This window comes from Denticeps clupeoides, chromosome 7 (assembly GCF_900700375.1).
Source record: "Denticeps clupeoides chromosome 7, fDenClu1.1, whole genome shotgun sequence".
In the NCBI taxonomy this organism is placed as follows: domain Eukaryota; kingdom Metazoa; phylum Chordata; class Actinopteri; order Clupeiformes; family Denticipitidae; genus Denticeps; species Denticeps clupeoides.
Genome location: NC_041713.1, coordinates 22,158,964 through 22,180,836, shown reverse-complemented (window position 1 = coordinate 22,180,836; position 21,873 = coordinate 22,158,964). Strand labels below are relative to the sequence as shown.

General features: G+C 40.1%; 1 protein-coding gene across 3 annotated transcripts in view; it reads left to right on the top strand.

Annotated features, from left to right (window-relative positions):
• insc (INSC spindle orientation adaptor protein) overlaps positions 1-21,873 on the top strand; it is a 38,564-nt gene that overhangs the window by 15,429 nt on the left and 1,262 nt on the right. For all 3 annotated transcript variants that reach the window (XM_028987726.1, XM_028987727.1, XM_028987728.1), the window contains 9 exons: positions 4,332-4,680; positions 5,506-5,558; positions 6,393-6,516; positions 7,143-7,256; positions 12,020-12,145; positions 13,753-13,924; positions 15,487-15,665; positions 16,027-16,093; positions 21,435-21,590. In XM_028987726.1, the coding sequence (XP_028843559.1) occupies positions 4,332-4,680; positions 5,506-5,558; positions 6,393-6,516; positions 7,143-7,256; positions 12,020-12,145; positions 13,753-13,924; positions 15,487-15,665; positions 16,027-16,093; positions 21,435-21,590 (1,340 nt within the window). The remainder of the gene's footprint in view (positions 1-4,331; positions 4,681-5,505; positions 5,559-6,392; positions 6,517-7,142; positions 7,257-12,019; positions 12,146-13,752; positions 13,925-15,486; positions 15,666-16,026; positions 16,094-21,434; positions 21,591-21,873) is intronic.

Below are 21,873 nucleotides of genomic sequence, written 5' to 3'. Positions count from 1 at the left end.
TTTGTCTGTATTACAAATTTGACTGATTTCTGCGATTACGTATTTTCTGTGGCTCCACAGAAACGCCTTCACCGAGCAGGAGTAGAGCTGGTGTAGCATGATTGGGGGGTTCTGGCGAGTGTTTTATCTCCTGCCAGAGGAGGGGGGGGCTGCTCCATGACTGGCTATGTAAATATTTGTCACTTCCTGTTTTCAAGAGTGAACTGTTCCAGGCGGCCCATGGAATAAATCCATTATTGTCATGCGACTGTATATGTGCCCTGTCAGATTACAGCCTACAGATGTTGCAAGCTAAATAATGTATACAATCATTCAGAATGAAGATTAATAATGATAATGTGGTTCTTCGTTGGAAAAGCGTTTGTATATTGCACATTATGAATGCAGTGAATACTTCAGTATTTATTGAACTGAACAGCCTCTCTCTTGATGAAACCCTTCAATTCTACATGCAACCATTACAGCACATCTTTTTTTTTTTTTGTGTGTGTGTGTGTGTGTGTGTCTGTTAATTTATCTTTTTACAGAGTCAAGCTCTGCTAAAAGGCATGGGGACACGTTGTGACACAAATGATGGCTAATTAATGCTGGTGACCTTGCCCTTGCTCCTCTTAGCTGAGCTGTGCTGTGATTAAGGGCTAGGAGGGAGACACGACCTGCGGTGGCTGCCTTCCCTGGCACCATACTGCAACCGTGTCTGTGCCACTGACCTATGGCAGCTTAATGTACATGGGAGCCCATTAGAATGGCACATCCTGGGGCACTGATTGACTCTCCATGGTAATTGGTGCTACACTCAGATGAAACATTACCATTCCAGGAACTTCAATGGACTTTTTTTTTCTCATGTTTCTTCATTTCATACATGACATAATCCCAGTGGTTAGAATTTAGCTAATATTTACCTAAAATATTTCTATCAAGGTCTTTTTAAGGGCTTGTAATACAGTTAGAGCAGGGGTCGGCAACCTTTAAAAGACAAAGAGTCATTTGGAACCTGTTTCTGGTGGAGGTGGCCAGGCGGGGTGACGGGCATATAGGCATAGACAGCATTTGTGACACTACAATTTAAAAAAATTAAATACACTTAAATTATTATGTATTTCCACATGGATACGCTCTGTAAGGATGAATTAGTTGCTAAAGCAGAATGCTCAAGAAAAGATATAAAAATATTTACAGTATTGTAAATACAAGTGAAGAAATACAGTTTCTTACAAAAGTAAAATTACACCTCACATTTTCAGATTTTTTTTGTTATATCTTTCCTTGGGACAACACTAAGAACATGACACTTTAATACAATGTAATATAGTGTGCAGCAGCGTAGGAGAAGAAATCTCTGACTTTAGTAATCAGTGCCGTATTGACCCACATTTTTCCTCTTGACTTGAACCACAAAAAATAATATAATGTATTCTGTATCATAGATTTGCATGCAGACCTTTCATACAGATAATGAAAGTACAGCAGAAAAATATCTGTTTGTTCTTTGCCTTGCAGCGACATTGAAGCCTTTGTAAGGTTGGTAAGAGCCTGCTTATTAATATTTCCATTGTCCATAGATGAGCAGCTCCAGTTACATTTTGAAACTGGATATGTCTGCAGGTGACAGTACATGGTTTTTAAACTGAGCAGAAACATTTTACAGGACACAATGCATATACAGTCATTATCAGCCAAAAACCCATCCTCTTTATATTTTACATACTACTTTCCAGGAGTAATTGGTTAGTGTACTTAAGTACAGCACTCCAAATAGTGTATTAAAGCAAATTCCAGCAAATACTGCAGAATTGAATGTTTTCAAATATCTCCCTTTTTATGACACTACATTATGTGAAATGTGTTCCTTTTATAGTGCCAAATAATCTATGCATTGATTTCTTTCACAAAAATGATGATACTGATAATAATAAATCAATGTACTTTTTGTACGTTTGTACGAAAATGTACGAAGTACATTTGGATTAGGACTTTGCTCCAGTCGAGGTTTAAAGGATTTTTTCTACTTTTTCTGTGGTAATCTGTTACCCTAGTTACCTCTTATTTAACTGAAGTAAATGGTTTCTTGATATAACTGGATTGCACACTGTCAGTTCTCTGAACTTAGGGTCACTGAGGCACACAAACCATGACAAGGTGGCAATTCCTTAGGGGGGAAAACAAAATATTCATCAGATTATAACTAAAAACATCAAATTTACTTTAATCAGATGGCATATATCAAATGTATTGGGGCAGTGGTGGCCTAGCGGTTAAAGAAGCGTCCCCATAATTACAAGGTTGCCAGTTTGAATCCCAGTCCGCCAAGGTTCCACTGAGGTGCCACTGAGCAAAGAACCGTCCCCACACACTGCTCCCCGGGCGCCTGTCATGGCTGCCCACTGCTGGTTAAAAGCAGAGGACACACTTCGTTGTGTCACCGTGTGCTGTGCTGCAGTGCTTCACAATGACAATCACTTCACTTCATATTCAAATCCAACAATAATATTTCTGACTATTGCCAATATGAACAAAACTATAAAGAGTTGGCATATTTGAAAAAATATGGATGCATCTCACAACATTAACTTTCCCTTTGTGAGCTGCTGGGGTGGATAGTGAATAAGATTTACTTTGTGTCTGGATCATCCAGTTGACTCTTTTTTTTTTTTAAACAAATTACATGCGAAAAAAAGCTCTCACACTGTACGATCCGATGCTTGGATGCGACCTGACTGCTCACACTATGAGAGGAATATAAACACATCAGAAGCAGAAGAAGCTGTGATGTGAAACATGCTGCTTTGGCCATTTGGTGCACAGAAAATATGAATAATAAATATAGAAATTACAAAAAATGAATTTGATTTGCCACTATAAATAATTTTTCCCCCTGTTGTTGCAGTCATGATAAGTAGGTGAGAAAAAAGCTTGCTCGAGTTGAGATCCAATGTGCTGCTACTTGAAATTCAGGTCTGTGTTTGCACATGAGCAGTGAGGACAACAAAACAGGTTTGGGCGAATAAACAGGTTTGATACTCTTACTGCGGGTCATGGCCTGGTCGGGTGGGGAGAATTGGTGATCGTACATCATGTGCACTGTACGATGCACGACCAAGCTGCGATTCAGCCTGGCTGGATGGATTATTGGACGAGTGTAAAATCGTACCGTGTACGTTCAGCTGAGAAACTTGACAGCAGCTCATTTGCATATTAACAGTGATTGGATGTTTAGCTGGGAATCTGCATAAAAACAGAGCTACTGTACTAAATATTGTCCATATTGAGTTTGTGGGTAATCTATTGGTTTCTTTCCCAACTCCACTGGTTTAAGAAGGCCAGACGTTTGTTTAAGGGGGCACTGCCCCCTCTTACCCCAGCGTATTGCCGGCCCCATTGGCGATATGACTTATTTTATTGACCAATAAGTCTTATAAGCATCATTTTTATTAAAAGATGCAGCTAAAGAAGATGACTGATGCAACATCCTCAGTGTCCCTGAGCAGGAAAGTGAACCCTAAATGAATATTTTGGACAGAAAAGACCTTCAGGTCATGTTTAGGGAATTTTAATTTAATTTTTTTGTACAATTTACATTCTAAGATGGGCATGACACATGTTGGTCAAACAAGAGTCATAGGATCTCTCCTAAATGTATAAATGTATGCCCCCTTCACTTTCCAAATCTGAGCCAGTGATTGGTAGGGTGGTAGTAGCCTAGTGGGTAACACATTCGCCTCTGAACCAGAAGACCCAGGTTCAAACCCCACTTACTACCATTGTGTCCCTGAGCAAGACACTTAACCCTGAGTTGCTCCAGGGGGGGACTGTCCCTGTAAATACTGATTGTAAGTCACTCTGGATAAGGGCGTCTGATAAATGCTGTAAATGTAAATGTAAATGTAAATTGAGCTCATGAGAAATGTAATAATTAAATGATGAATTCAATCAGCGCTGCTAAACAGCCACAATAAAGAGCCAGACAGACCTGGGAGGTCTAGGTAAACACATGAAGGTCTGCTCTAACACTGGACCACCATCTTGGCGGAAGGCTTCTATCTATGGAGTGCAAGAATCCCCTTAAACCCTCCAGATTATTGAGGAAATTACCTCTGGTCCTGAGAGAGTGCAGTTCACCAAGGGTGTGATTTAATCAAAACTATTGACTCTTTACCCTGGCAGTACATTTTATTGATTGTGGGAATGCCAGGCTTGTTTTCGTTGTTAGAGAGTATATTAGATAACTGTAAGATCAAATCTAGGAGAGTGTTTGTGAATATGCATGTCTGATGGCTTTTGTGACTTATGTGTGTGTTCATGTATGCCTTGTATGTTTCTGCGGGCAGAATGCATGCCATCCAGGTGGACTCTGTGCAACGCTGGATGGAGGACCTGCGTCACATGACAGAGGTGGAGTGCATGTGTGTACTGCAGTCAAAACCCATCGGTGTAGACGAGGACGCTGCCCAGGGTGAGTTTATTGTCACCGGGAGTGTCCACATCACCCGCGATAACCTGCAGGCTCTCCTGAAGAGGGCACTGGTGGTCAGCACCGAGCTGGGGAAGATGTTTCAGCGTCTTGAGAAGGGCCAGTGGCAGCGTGTCCACAGCACGGCTGTGCGTGCCAACTGCCATGTGCGCTCCCTGGTGCATGAGTATGGTGCAGTACAAAACACACCTCCAGAGATGCACAAGGTGAGAACAGAATGGACTGATATCCAAATAAAATCTTATTATGGACTTCTGATAGATAAACAGATCATAAAAAGACAGACGTGCATCAGAGCACTGACTAAATATTAGCATCGACACAATCATACAACATAATTAATGAAGCATTTAATCCTTGAATAAAGAACACTTTGCACCTTGAACTTGTAAATGACAGAATGACTCACTGATATCAATAATCCATGAAATGGCTGAAATGAAAAGAGTGTGAGATTGGAGGAAAGGGGGTCGTGGGAGGCTTTTAATGATTTCATCCCACAGTGACATGAGCTCACATTGCCTTATCGCTATAAAACCAATACTGTTTCACATCACCAGTCTTATTTGAGTTGCCAGGATATGCTATGGTTGCATCTATAGTTCTGCATTTCCTTGATATAGATCTGTGTCATATCTGTGTGCATGTTTTAAAATATAGAAATCTATAAATAGTAACATAGTTTGCTTCATCGGCATAAAAACCTGAATACAAGCATAGCAGATTATTATGTAAAATGCTATTCTTGTATTCAGGTTTTTATGCCGCTTTTTCACAATCATAGAGAATAGTTGTGTTAATATAAGGCATTAGAAATTGTTGAATTGCCACCACCTCAGACTGTGGAAGGTACACTAGAATACCAAGAGCATGGCATCAGTACCCTGACCTGTCAGCCATCATCACCTTGATCAAACCAAATAAGAATGGAAATCAGTTTGTGCATCAAATTGTGCAGAGATATTCTGTTTTTTAAGACATGCTGAAAGAAAATACAGTTTAGTTGTCTTTATTTTCTATATCTTCTCTAGTATGAGACATCCCTGTTGGAGAAGTGTACAGAATTGACCACCATCACTGAACGGTAATGAGATCTGAGCTGAAATGGTCTTTATATGGTTTTTAAAAATATGATTCAAAAAAAGCTTTCAAATAAAATGAACACCAACTTAGCTTTAAAATAAAAGTAATACACATTAGTTTTTATGAATTCATATATGTATGTGTGTGTATATATTTGTTTGTTAAACATTTAGCCAATTAAAAAAAAATTACGTGACAAAAACTACTGTGCAAAAATTCTAAAACTTCAATGGCTTATATATTGAAAAGGCTACTAATTCTGTCTGTTATTAAATGCTGCTTGTATGATGACCATGTGACCAGAAATATCTTTGATTTAAGTTTTATGCTGAATGCATGATAAAAAGGTGCTTTTGGCGAACCTGAGTCATGGCATGCAGTGCCGGCTTTGTACAACTGCACTGAAAAAAGTGAAAACTTTGTTTGCCCTTTTAAACTAAGCTGTGTAATTTATGCTTAAGAGTAAACTGCTATGCTTTTTTACTTTATCCACATTAACAATGCTAAAATATTGGGTGTGACAGACTACTTGTTGTATATGTTTTTTCTCATGACAGTTGTTAAAAATATTAGTTTGATCTTTAAAATTAAGCTGTCTAATTAATGCTTTAGAGTAAATGGCTATGTTTTTTACTTTTACTTTACTAGTATGCTACTGACAGCAGGTTTGTTTGGTTTATTCACATTATGAAATATTAGGTGTGACAGATTAATAAAAATGTTTTCACTTTTTCAGTGTGGGTCTGTCTAGTGACTAGAACTAAACTAAACAAAAAAAAAAGGATAAAATAAATAATTCAAAACTATGTCTTCTTATAATCCTCTATGGATCTAGGTGCCTTAATAATGAAGATGAGTACTTCCTCAAGTTCATGAAAGAAGCCATTCACAAAATCCTCACGGATGTTAGTGATTCATTCAGCCAAATGATTGACATGGCCCTGGCCAATGAAATCCAGGTATGCTGAACCCAGACATGAACACATATGGAAAAAAAAAGTGTGACATGCCATTTATTTATTAGTATAAGCCAGATTTACTGAAGCTATAACTACATTTTAAATAGATAATTAAAGGTCGAGTTTCTGATTTAGCATATTTTTCCTTTCAAGTGTGTGTGTGCACTGAAATGTGTTCCAGCCAATATGCAACAGAGGCATTTTTGCGAACGTATGCATAATACTGGACATGAGAGGACATTGGCAGTGTTGGTTTATTTAATAGCTAATAGAAAGGTGAAAGTGAAGTCATTGTCCATTGTCCTTGTCCTTGATACACTGCATCGGAATGTGTCCTCTGTATTTAACCATCACCCATGGTGAGCAGTGGGCAGCCATGACAGGCGCCTGGGGAGCAGTGTGTGGGGACAGTGCTTTGCTCAGTGGCACCTTGAAGATTCTGGATTCGAATCCACAACCTTCTGATTACGGGTCCGCTTCCTTACCTGCTAGGCCACCACTGCCCCAGCTAGCATTATTTTTGGTATTTGTCTGTTCTGCTTCTCAGCTTAAGCCTACAGTATTGAATAGTCAACCATACTGTGTGTGTGTGTGTGTGTGTGTGTGTGTGTGTGTGTGTGAGATAGGTTTTGATCAGACAGATTGAAACATCAGACAGTGTCTACACCATTGGCAGTGCCATCAGCAACCTTCTTTCCCTGACGGAGGATGGGCCACAGCTCTGCAGCATTATTGCCAAAGTGAGTGGACATTTTCCAACATTCAGCCATCCTATTGCACCCCACCATTCTGCCATTTTACTGAATCCATCAGCTGCAACAAATAAATGAACTAAATAAAAAATATAAAATATGATAAATAAATAAATAAATATTGAAATTTATACATGAAAAATAATTAAATAATTCACAATTTAAATGGCATTATTGTCCGATTATTACTACAAGTTATAACCCATATATATAACACAAATAATTGTAATTTGTGTATATCAATAGATTAAATGCCTTCAAGTATCTATAAAGTGTTTTTGAAATGTCCTCAAACCGTCTCTGGCGTCTGTCAGTATTTAGATTGATGCTCCATTGCTGGACTTTTTGTACCTGCTGCAACACGCACATTAGCACATGTATTGTTAAACATGAGCATACAGTCCACCAACAGAAGGTGAATATCTTTTAACTGAATATACATTTCACTTAACATTCTTCTGCCACTTTCCCCTCTGGGAGAATAATCCTGGATAATAAGCATTTTTCAGGCCCAAAAGTAAAGCAACTTCGTAGCAATTCAAATCTAAACTGAGAGGTGATTCATATAAGGTGAGCTGTTAGGATTTTGTGATTCTGTCTGATGAAACAATCTATCTTGTTAATTTTCCAGATTCTGCTAATTTCCCTACTCATTATGTTAGCAAATTGCATCAGACCAACTGTACTATAATGGACAGAATATAAAGTCTGTTAATGTAACATCATGTATGTCTTCTGGATAAACAGCAATAAACACCTGCTAGCTTTCTGACTTGAAGCTGAAAAACTAATGTCATGTCCCCGTCTAGGGATTGGGAAACGTGACAACGGAGGAGAGGGATGTGTGAGGCGGGAATACACACGCACCAGACTGGAGTGAAATATTGTGCATATTAATATTTACAGTGAGAAGTGAAACAACCAGCCAAAACCTAGAGTACTGTACAACCGACAGGAGGAACAACACACACACAAAAGGAGAGACCATGTACAGGCTACACAAAAACCACAACTAACACTACACTGACCACACTCTCTCCAGCTTTGCTCCAACACTCCCAAACTCTCTTCTCTATCCTCTTCCGGCTACTTAACAAGGCCTCCGTCTGGTGGCTGGGTAGAAGGATTATGAGGGGATAGGTAGGTGGAACCATCAATCCCAAACTCCACACACCAAACACAGAGCACCCAAACCACTCTACAGCCCCAATGATGCAACAACTAACTACCCAATGAGCCTGTTTTGTTGGTGAGTTATTATTTCTTAAGCGCCCATTCATTTAAATCCCCTCACACCTACAAGGCAAAGCACAAGGCCTCCTCTGATTCCTCTGATATTCATGTGTAATCAGTGCAACTCTCCTTTATGGACAGTTTTCGACTATGTCTGCTACGAAGCCAAGTGTGCAAATAGATAATCAGATTTGCAAATTAATGAGTTGGATATTCAAAAACACACCAAGAGTTCTGATGGAATGTCTAAATCTATTCTAAAGTGTATCCTATCTTATCCCCGGTATCTTGATGTATATAGGAAGAAACCCTTTCACTCAGATGTGCAGCTAATATATACAAGTCATAATCAGGTCACTTTTACAATGAACAAGTCATTGTAAAAGTGACCTGATTATGACTTGTATATATTAGCTGCACATCTGAGTTTATTAGGGTGGTAGTAGCCTAGTGGGTAACACACTCGCCTATGAACCAGAAGACCCAGGTTCAAATCCCACTTACTACCATTGTGTCCCTGAGCAAGACACTTAACCCTGAGTGTCTCCAGGGGGGGACTGTCCCTGTAACTACTAATTGTAATTCGCTCTGGATAAATGCCGTAAATGTAAATGTAATTGTATTGCATAATAGAATATTGTGGCATTGCGGCCATAAACTGACTACACTCCTCAGTAGACATACACACACACACACACACACACACACAAATAAACACTCTGTCCTCCCTGCTATGCCGTGTGTTTGCCTTACCACCCACCTTCCAACCAGTCCCTCTTTGTCAGACAGCCAGAAAAGACCCCAAAACCAGCGACCCTGTAATCATTGGCTGGACTCACTTGCAGTTCAGATGGATAAGGATGTGGGATTATACCCCCACCCCCCCACTTTCTCAGTAAAACAGATCGATGCTGTCCAGTCTCATTACAGCACAGCATTCATCAGGCAATGGCAGGTTCTTAAGTGCCCAACCAACATAAAGCCTGGAGAGACAGGATAACCACGACCTGTCTCTGCCAATCATTGGCCTGGTCAAACACAAATTGTATGCATCATTCCTGAAATGATATTAGGTTAAACCATTATATCACGTTATGCTCTGTGTCTTTCAGATTCTTGTTAAGTTCTTGGGATTTTCTTTTCATTTCTTATATTTATTCTCAATTCAACTGTGGTTATTTCAAAGATTCATAACTGAGCAACAGCACCAGAACAGCACGGATTCACAGTACTGCACAAAATCCGCATCCGGACTGTTTGACAAAAACAAATTTAATACACCATGCACTATAATACAGAAACATTTGGAATCATGTGCAAACAAAAAATGTTGAAAACACTGACATGTGTTTTTTTATTTAACTGCCTTCAAGCTTAAAATTGAATTAAATTTAAACCAAAATGTTTTGCTGCTTGCAAATCCTGTTATTTCATGGTCTTTTGACTCTCTCTCTCTCTCTCTCTGTCTCTCTCCCTGTATACATATATATATATATATATATATATATATATACATACATACACACACACACACACACACACACACACACACATCACAAAACAGGGGTTTAATAAATGGTGAACAGGACAGGGGAGACATCACGACAGCGAACATACACAAACTGGGCAGCTTTATACAATCATACACAGGTGAACACGATCAGGAAACATTAACACAGGACCAACATGAAACTCCGGACACGGAGTAGCCCCTTTTGGACCGTATCATGACAGTATGAGTCCTGTTACAAAAGCATTTGTATGACGTTAGAGCCACAATAAATAGTAAATGTTATTCTTCTGACACTTTATTATTGTCATACATTTGAAGTCAAATACTTTTGTACTTTTACTCAATTTGTGTATAGTTCTTCCTTGTGTATGGTCTGAGTTATGCTTTTGGTACACTGATTTCAAATTGCATTTACATTTTGTCCCAATTGACCAGGAATTGTGACTTGCATGGGTCATGTGGCTTAAATGTGAACACTGCTTACATTTTTATTTTAAAAGTAAATGGATTTGACAATGCAAAAAATATATTGACTAATATTACAGAGCCTGTCAGCCTGTCAGCATTCATCACAAACTGTTTAAGTTCATTCGAATAATTATAGCATGCTTGCCAAATGGAAATGTACAGGAGTGTGCAGGCAGCTCTTAGCACACAGACCGGCACCCTCCCACAATTCCTGTGCTGAAACACTTTCATCTTCACACCGATCATTAATTTAACATTCACTCCTATTCTTGAGAGGACACAGAAATGTCCTCCAGCACCGTGGAATTCTCAATATGTAAAAAAACTAATTATTAATAGTTATCATCAGTATCTTTTACTACAGGAGTTAAAACTCAAGCCAATTCATTAGAACCATTAGAACCAGTTCTGTGTCAACTAATTGTTGTAACAAACAGCTCTGGATATGATTCTCATGAAGATATTTAATTGAAAACCCAAGTGCAGTTACCACATGTATCAGCTAGAGAGAAATAGAAGCAGTTCTGCCTTCCACAGAGTGGACCTGCAACTGCAAAAAACCTTCATGTTATTTTCTGCATGTGGCTCTGTAGTGGCGAGTTGCGGCGTTCAGCTATTGACCCCCATCGCCTGTCTGAATCATAATCATGTATATCTTCTCAGCATCACTGAACATTTGCGTCACATGGCGACAGAGCGTTCGTGTGATTCTGTGTGTGTTTGTCTTTGTGAGTATGGACATGGAGGGGATGCTTAAGTACACATTTTAGGTGTAATTGAAGCTCTTCACAGTAAACCTGTGTGTGTGTGTGTGTCAGTGTGTGTGCTTTCTCTCTTGTTGCTCCACTGTTTGGGCTATGGATTTGGAGGTGGTCCATTTTAGAGCCTCTCCAGCCCGGCCGTGAAGAATGCTGTGGAGATAATGGAGCCTGATAGGATAATGGTGGTAGTTACCTTGTCTTGTAGGTCATATTTATCAATCTATGCCCCCTGTCCAGCATAAACATGATCTCTTCAGCACTACAGCTCCTCTGCATGTTGATATCCTTTATATCCATGCCTATGATGCTCATGTGAAAATTTCCTCAAATGACTGGTATCCAGGATCAAAAGAAGTTGAATACTTTTACTCAAGGGATGTAACAAAGCCCATTTTTGTCCTTAAATCACAAATTCCCATTGTTTTAATTGAAAGGTTGACCATAAGCCATAATGACTGTATCATAATCACTATAGTCTGTTTCAGGCCATTCGTGCCTGCCTAAAAAGCAAAAATCTAAAAAGACGTTAATAATATTCCCTGAGAAATAAAATAATGCAATCATTTCAACGAAACTACTGCTAAATACTCATAACGATACTCAAGCAATACTCAAAACATTCATTTTATGTCTCTGTAATCTTCCAAACACACAATCCAAAATCACAGTAATCCAGCCATCACAAGGAATATTGTGCATTGTAAAACATACATTAATAAATACAAAAAAAGCATGTGAGTAAGTTGGTCTCTTGTGTGTCTGTGTGTGTGTGACAGGAAGGTGGGGTGGTGGCTCTGTTTAAGATCTGCAGGCAGGATTGCTTCAGCTCCCTCTATGCCCACGCCCTCCGAACTGTGGCCTCTATCTGCTGCGTGGAGGAAGGCATTAACCAGCTGGAGAAGGTACGGTACACACGCCTTTCATGCCCGCTTAATTGATGACGTTATTCATTCATCTGCGGGACGTGCGCACATCCCACACAAACAAGCGCCCATCGGTAAGGGCCGCGTAGTGGCGATTAACTGGTGACCTAAACGAGGGGCTAATGCAGAATACGCTCTTCCCATGATGGTCTGAGAAAATGTGTGTATCGTGTCTCATATTTAAACGCAAAGAAACATACAAACCTGATCTTACGTCTACCACTCAAGACACCTATGCAATTAATGGCAAATGAATTTCATGTCGTGGCATGAAAAGAATAAGCTGGGGAGAAAGTGACATGAGCCTCTCAGGAAGAGAAGACAGGTGCCTTGTTCTGAGAAGTCGTGACGATGCCTCAGGAGAAGGTGTCACAGCCTGAGAGAGACGACTGTCACCCTCAACATTCGTTTATCTTTCCACGTTTAGGCAGACCCTGTAATCCAGCATATCCCCTCTCATTCCCACACCCCCTAAATGCCCCTGAGAAACCTTTGTCTTTGTGCTCGGATTAACATTAACATTATTGGTTAAATGATCTTCTGCTTGTTCTTTAATAAAAACAAAAAAACATCACAATGAAAAGGCATGGAGGTTTGCACAGCGGCGCCAGGTTCCGTCTGAGTTCTGTTAGTAAAGAGATGGAGGAAAGTTGCTCAAAACTTCCCATGAGTTTGGTGCTTTTGCATAAAGAAAAAGTCTTTTGAAGCACCACCACTGTTTGACGTCAGTCTGTTTGACGTTTGACATCACTCTTTGTCATATCAGTCACATTTGCTATTGCAATTGTTTATTGTCTTAATATGTAGAACTGTATGATGTTAATATTTATTACATAACATGTTTGTGCAATGATAAAACATGAAATACCTGAAACATGCCTGCTTCAAGCAATATTCAAGATAAACTGCTGCCAGCTACTTTTATTTAAATTAATTTGTAGTAGTTTTTTTTTTTTAGCTGTAGCTATTGTAAATGTTTCTCTTCTTATCCTAATTAAATGAAATCTGGCTCCAATCACCTGAAATATAAGCATTTTTGCACTTTTGTGTTTTCCTAATGAGATGTACTAGGAACAGTAATTACTGCACATTAAAGTACAAACATCTTTTTTTGTGTAAGTTAATTAAAGTGATTTCATTATGACATTTACTTGCGGACGAGTTTGGACACATTGTAAATTTGTGGACTGTGTATGTGAGTGTGTTCTTACGTCCTACAGCATTTATAATTAAACAGTGCCACCATGTGGACAATGTGGTCAGTTACACACAGAGGCTGATCAGGCTTGCCATTTACAGTACTGCATGTGTGTAGAGAACTAAACTAAACTAAAATAAAGGCACATTCTACATTGAGATCTGGGCAATTTGCAGACCTGAACAAATTTGCAGTCTGTTTGTAGCAAAAAGGAATGATGTGCTGTAGTAAAACACCATGAACGATACAGATGGGTGTGGGGTGTAGGCCCCTCCACCTAGATGAGCAACCGTGTGTGTGTGTGTGTGTATAGGAATGGGGTGGGGTCTGTGGGGCTCAGGATAGATTTCCATTTTTGTTTGTCCATTTATAGTGTGTGTGTTTTCAGGTGGATGGCATCCTGTGCCTGGCTGATATCCTGACAGATGAGGCTTGTGCGGAGGCTGCACGGGCAGAGGCTGCAGCGGTTGTGGCCCAGATCACCTCACCCCACCACTCTTCCACCCAGCACCTCGTCAGTTTCCTGGAGAGCATGCAGGACATTGTCACCGCCCTCATTAGTGAGATTTTCCTGCTGTCCTGTCTCTCTGTGTGTGTGTGCGTTTTTGCCTCATGGCCTATATGTAACAAGTAGGACACAACAGGGGGTCAGAATCTAAACTTATCCAGAAAAGGCTGGTGTGTGGGTGAAGAGCCCTCGCCAGTGCTAGTAAAAAGTAGTCATCCAAAAATTACTCAAGTAAGAGTACAAAAGTGTGTAGTTATAAAATGACTCAAGTACTGAGTAACTGTTGGATCGTAATGTATCATTTATTTTTTTAGCAATGATGTATTCAGACAGGTAAAATATAAATGTACTAATTCTGGCATTTCCCAACAATAATATTAACTTATTAAAGTATCATTGTTGTATCATTATTGTATCATTATCATTATTGTAGTAATTAAGGGACTAAATCTGATATATGATGATTATATAACAGCTAAGTTATAAAGCTAATTCCTTCCTCTGCAGAGGATGTATCGAGGTCTACTTAGCTCATGGCACCATTTAACAAAATGTTCACAAAATGTGGTACACGCAGATGCATAATAACCTTATGTAACCAGACAAAACCCATGAAGCACTTTTAACTAATGGATGTAAGTATGCAGTAAAGCCTGCAGTTAACCACATGTTAATTATAGTAACGTTATTGTAAGTACAAAAATGATAAAAGGTTAACAATTATTACAGACAAGAACATTTCCCAGCAATGTTTTAATTCACAATTTTTCAAACAATAATGTATGATAATGTATAATAAATTATGTCTAAATTAAAATTAATATTTTATAGTTCCAATTGTATAAAATAAAACCACATTATTGTGGTATTAACGCTTGCATTAAAACCTTGTTAATACATTTGTATAGCTTGTGCCCATTTTTTTATTTAAGCCATGCACATCTGAAGTTTTCTCCACCGCCTTTACAGTCATAAGAGCGACTGGCCATGCTAGAATCAGTGTTGTCTTATTATCTTATTTTCTCTTTCCTTTATATACGCATATTGTATAATATATAAGCTTTATTAAACCAATGAAAATAGTTGAGGAAATCTCAATGAGAATTTTAATTGTGATGAAAATTTGAATATATTAATGGCGCAATTTAATGTTTCATTTCAAATCTTAGAACTGTTTTACTCAACCAAAAACTCAACAGGTTACAACTAAATAAAACTAAAGTGTCTTTATTAACTAGTTCCTTTTCCCCTTGAACTAATCAATCCCTCTTTCCTGCCCCTTTTCCCTAAAGCTCCTATTGTCCCTATTTAACATATGACAAAATTGAAATTCAATACTTCGAAAGTGTAAAAAGCATTGTTCTGAGAACATAATATAACGTGTATTTAATTATTTATTGTTATGTATTAGATTGTCTATTGAATCTAAATAATACAATTATTTAATATATCCAAATATCTGAATATATTAAATCTGAAATTCCTTAATTTACTGATACCATGATGAGTTTGGAGATTCAAGGTCATCAGTGTGCACACACAGTATCTGTGACATATGGCTGTTTGTGTGTCTTCATGGTATGTGTGTGTGTGTGCATGTATATGTTCTCTCAGAGCTGTGTGAGAGTGCGTCCTGTGGGGAGGTCTTCCTGCTCGCCTCTGCAGCGCTGGCTAACATCACCTTCTTCGACAGCATGGCCTGCGAGATGCTGCTGCAGCTAAACGCCATCCACATACTGCTACAGGCCTGCAGAGACCGGCAGAGAGTGGACACGCCTTACTCTAAAGACCAGGTAAACTCTCACACACACACACACACCAACTAACAAACATACTGTACAGGAGAATCCTCTTCAGCGTTTTATTCTGTGTCGTCCTACATTTATTTAAATCTACCCGGCTGCTGACACTGTACCTTTTATTCAAAGAAAGAAAGAAATGCATAATTTCATTTTGCAGAAGCTGCTTATGAATCTCTAGGAACTTAAATAATGATTCAAATGAATCTCATGCTTGATTTCTAATTCAAATAGAAATTTCAAGGGATTTTTTTTTTTTGCACCAATCCAGCTAACGTGGATTCTTCTTCACAAAAACAAGTTTTCATTAGCAAAGCTGGAAGCCATGACTCTTTGCCTTTTTTGTGTTATATAGGTGGTGACCATCATGGCAAATCTGTCAGTGCTGGAACAGGCTGTCTCTGAGGTCCTCCAGGAAAAAGGTATCTGCCTTAAAATTCAACATTCCTGCTTCACTCAGAGACCCGTTGAGGTCATGCTGCATCATGGAGTTTATTTATATCTCAGAAGAGCCATACTCCTACAAGCATGTGCATGTAGTCATTTTTACCTCGACCCATTGTGGTGCCTGTGACTTTTCATACTTCAACTCCACTGATTCCACTCGGTGGATTAAATATTTTTTTTTTTTTTTTTTTGGGGGGTGTGCATACGTAAATGAGCTTGTGAGAGAGGAGGGGAATTTGAATGAAGTCCCTGTAAATCGGTTATTTTGCTGCACTTACCGCTTAAGACTTAAAACCACCCACATTCTCTTTGCGTAATGCACAATATCTGTCCGTTACAAAAGTGCTTTGCTATTGTTTATGACAGTGAAGATAATAATGTCACACATTATTTAAAATGTGAATAATTACTCTCATAATTACTCTTAAGTGTGAGTTGCACAAGGCCAGTCCTGGCGAATTTGGAGGCCTAGGCAAGACTTTTTACGTAGCGCCACTTTGCATCACAGGACCTGCTCTTCAGTCGTCCTTCTCCAACTTCTGACCTTTCTTCCACTCCCCTTCACATCTCTGACCACCACTTCCTGACCTTTACACTCACTGTACCTACAGGATCCACAACTGTCCCCCGTCCATCCTTCATTAGACAAAACCTTCACACTGTCTCACCTTCATCTGTATCCTCCTGCATTCTTTCACATCTCCCAACCTCTGACTCATTCCTCTCCTTACCACTAGAGACCGCTACTAACTCTCTCCTCTCCTCACTTTCCCTTTCCATTGATCAACTCTGTCCTATATCAACTAAACCCAAAAGGACTTCTCCCCCTGCGCCCTGGCTCTCCGATACATTGCGTAGCAATCGAAGAGTTCTTCGAGCAGCGGAGAGAAAATACAAGAAATCTCAACTTGACTCAGACCTACTGGATTACCAGAATCTTCTGCGCAAATTTTCTACTAACCTCACTACTGCTAAAACTGCTTTCTACAAAGCAAAACTAGAAGCCTCTGCCCACAACCCTCAAAAACTCCACAACATCTTCTTATCCCGACTCAACCCTCCGACTCCCCCTGCCCCAACTTCATTAACAGCTGATGATTTTGCCAACTTCTTCACAGGGAAGATTGAAAAAATCTGTGAGACATTCTCCACCACTAATCCTACTCTTCCTTCTGAAAATTCGACAACTACTCTAAATCAATTTTCTAAAATCACATCTGATGAAATCATTCAGATTATATCCACAGGCAACCCAACCACCTGTCCACTAGATCCAATACCTTCTGCAATGTTTCAAACTATCTCCCCTGACCTCATCCCTTTCATTTCTTATATCATAAACAGCTCAATCTCATCTGGCCATGTACCATCCGCCTTCAAAACAGCCAGGGTTCTTCCAATCCTAAAGAAACCCACTGCTGATCCTACAGACATTAACAATTACAGACCAGTTTCCCTCCTCTCATTTCTATCCAAAATCCTTGAGCGCTGTGTCTACAACCAGCTATCACTCCATTTATCACAGAACAACCTCCTGGATCCTAACCAGTCTGGCTTCAGAACAGCTCATTCCACCGAGACTGCCCTTTTGGCGGTTACCGAGCAGCTACATGCAGCCAGATTGACAAAACTGTCATCAGTTCTTATTCTCCTCGACCTATCTGCAGCATTTGACACCGTTAACCACAAGACTCTCTTGTCAATCCTGAAGAGGCTTGGAATTCGGGGCTCAGCATGGCAGTGGTTTGCTTCCTACCTTGATGAGCGATCTTACCAAGTGACTTGGAAAGGATCCACCTCTACCACACGTAGACTCTCCACTGGTGTCCCTCAAGGCTCGGTGCTAGGTCCTCTCCTTTTCTCCCTCTACACGAGATCACTTGGTGAGGTCATTTCCTCACATGGATTATCCTACCACTGCTATGCTGACGACACACAACTCCTCTTCTCCTTTCCTCCCTCTGATCTTCATGCTGCTTCCAAAATCTCTGCATGTCTAACAGACATCTCGTCTTGGATGGCAGCCCATCACCTCCAACTCAATACCACCAAAACTGAACTAATATTCATTCCAGCAGATTCTTCACCACATCAGGATCTTGCTATTTACCTAGACAACTCGCAGCTCTCTCCTTCTGCAACAGCCCGCAACCTTGGCGTAACAATAGACAACCATCTCTCCTTCTCAACTCACATCAGCAATCTTTCCCGCTCATGTAGATTCCTTCTCTACAATATCAGATGAATCCGCCCTTATCTGTCAACCCAGGCCACCCAACTACTGGTTCAGTCCTTAGTAATCTCACGACTGGACTACTGCAACTCCCTTCTAGCTGGTCTACCACTATGTACCATCCGACCTCTTCAACTCATACAAAATGCAGCAGCACGACTGATCTTCAACCTTCCCAAATTCTCCCATACCACCCCTCTGCTACGTTCCCTCCACTGGCTCCCAGTAGCTGCACGCATCAGGTTCAAAATACTGATGCTGGCCTACAAAGCCAAACATGGAGCAGCACCATCCTACCTCACAGCCCTTATTACACCTCGCACTGCACCTCGTTTACTCCGAGCCTCCAGTACTGCTCGCCTGGTCCCCCCATCTCTGAAGGTAAAAGGAAAACATTCATCTAGACTCTTCTCCGTCTTGGCCCCTCGGTGGTGGAATGAACTTCCCCTCGAGGTCAGAACAGCTCAGTCACCGAGCACCTTCAAACAACAGCTCAAGACCTTCCTCTTTAAAGAATATTTAGATTAAATTGTAATTTTCTTCTTGTCGAACTTTGTGTACAGAATCTACAACAGAGTGAATTAAATAGATGTATTCATAGTTGGGGTCCTAGTGAACCGGAATTGATCTCTTCATCGATGGTAACTTGAAAGCACGTTGTAAGTCGCTCTGGATTTGGCGTCTGCCAAATGCCATAAATGTAAATGTTGTCACTTGTGATACACAGCAGCACAGCACACGATGCACACTGTGAAATTTGTCCTCTGCATTTAACCCATCACCCTGAGAGAGCAGTGGGCAGCCCGGGGAGCAGTGTGTGGGGACGGTGCTTTGCTCAGTGGCACCTTGGCGGATCGAGATTCGAACTGGCAACCTTCTGATTACGGTGCGCTTCCTTAACCGCTAGGCCACCACTGCCCCAAGATATAATACCTAGATATAATACAGCTATTTTCTGATTGGCTGGTAGATGACAGGCTTTATGACTCAGGGGAGATGCGCTTGTTCCATGGTAAGGCGCTATTATGTGTTACAGATCCCAGCGCCCCGGGACTGTGACAGATTTTAAAAAAAAGTGTATTTGTGTCTGCGGTTTCTGTATTTAACAGAGAAAACACAGGCAGGAATCATTAGTGTCGTTCGCTCGTGCAGGCATTTCTTTATCTAAAGAAAACTAGATTTTACACTCAACTTTACAAACAATTTACATATTCTCATTTCCTGAATTACATTACGTTTTCAGTCTTCTCACAGGTTAATCTCAACAGGAATACACATTCGAATATTACATTCGTTCAATATCTGCTATCACTTTTACAGAATCAACCCACATACTTGTGCTTTCAGCCCATTGAACAACCATTTTCATAATAGTACAAAACAAGTTTTACTTAACATAAATGCAATAATTACATTTACGCCATTTATCAGACGCCCTTATCCAGAGCAACTTACAATCAGTAGTTACAGGGACAGTGTCCCCCTGGAGCAACTTAGGGTTAAGTGTCTTGCTCAGGGACACAATGGTAGTAAGTGGGGTTTGAACCTGGGTCTTCTGGTTCATAGGCGAGTGTGTTACCCACTAGGCTACTACCACCCTTTTTAATTACTTTCAAAAACCATTTTCCCACCCCACAGCACATCAGTGGTCTTAACATGTGGACACATACACATAAATAATACACTCAATCAACCTCGCATGGCGCGGCCACCATTTCACTGAACTACACGTGTCTTACACTTTTACTAACTCCGAACCACGTGATACCTGTCGCGTTTTCCGACAGCTCTTATGAGTAATTTCTCTATTATACCCAATGGGTGTATTTAGAAATAGTGGGGTACTATACTAACCTGTATATAACAGAGAAAGCACAGGCAGGAATCATTAGTGTCGTTCGCTCGTGCAGGCATTTCTTTATCTAAAGAAAATACCGCGAGAGTTAACGCCAATTCCCGCTTCCAGTGATAGCGCCCCCTGGTGGTAAGACCGAATTCTTCCCTGAGTGTGTTCCTGGATATGGGATAAAATACAAGAAACTAAACACCTAATTATGACCAAACTTTTGAGCGCGTCATATATGCGCAGTCTGAGACGTGGGGGGTGGGGGCTTGTTCTATGTTGGTTTGTTCTTTTCATATTAAGACCCATTAATCCCAACTAGTCTAAAGAATAGTTGAATGTTTTTTTCTTCCTCCGTTTGTGGTGCCTTGGATGGGTGGCGCCCATGCTGCCTATGCCACGCGCCGGCTCTGGTGTCGCATGTGTATATGTTTAATTGCTTGTCTATGATCAATCAATCAGTCACTCAATCAATCAATCAATTAGTCTTCATGTTGGCTGATGTTGGCAGTTGGCTGTAAGTTCATCAATGAATGCAGCGACATCCCGCCTGTTGCAGGTTTATTGTTTGCAGATGTGGTATCTATCTAATTCTATGTCTATGGTCACCGCATTCAAAGTATAGCCTTCATGACAAGTGTTTTATTTGTTTTTTGTATAGTAAAGTAAAGTATTGTAAAACCCAAATGAAATTCACAGTGTAACAGCAGCATCTTGATGTCAGTCCTACTGTTGGCAGTGTAACGTACCACTAGGTGGTACCACATCACTGTCTTTTCTTGTCTGGAGAAATGTTTTCAGTTTTTTTTTCAAAATGCTTCAGATATTCCCTGAATGATTCTCTTTAGTATGTGTTGTAGGCTCCTATGCCAGGCTTCTTTCCTTTTTTTGTGTTCGGATAAATATTAAATGCCATTAGTCTGGCATGACAGGTAGGTATGCTTTTTTTTTTAGTACTAAACATACATTTTATTATCATTATACTGGTAAGCACAAATAAACACAAAAAGGAGGAAAGTTGCACTTGGCCCCTTGTCATAGTAAAGGGAGTGTATGATGTTTAAAAAACAAGAAGAAATATTTGATTTTGTATGTATATGTATTTGGATTAAAAAAAATTGCCATAATGAGTATACATCTGTACATTTGTACAGTATTTAAAACTGGCATTATGTCTGTGCAGTGTTAAATAAATGGGCTCAGTGTGTAAATATTGATGTGTTTGTGTGTGTGAGTGCAGGGGTGGAAAGGCTCCTTCTCCTGCTGGATGAGAAGCCGTCCTCATCCAGCCTGTCCGAGGTGGCGGCATGTGAGCGCGTGCAGCAGAAGGCTGCGGTGACTCTGGCTCGTCTCAGTAGAGATCCGGATGTGGCCCAGACTGCTGTACAGCTGCACGGTAAAAGAGTCACACGTGTAAACACTGTACACATGCATAACTTGACACTCGTACTGCAACACACACGTACAATATAAGAAACAGCTGTGTTTATCCAAAAATATATAGTTGAAAGGCATTACGTTGTGGTTAAAGCAGCATTGCAGCAGTCACAAGCAACTGACATCAACTGAGTCATATCATGGGGGGACAGGTGGACCCCTTTTCCAAAGTGGAGAATGACAGAAAAAGTTGAACTGCTTTAAACTGCTCAATCCATTTAGATGCATCTGATCTCTGTTGA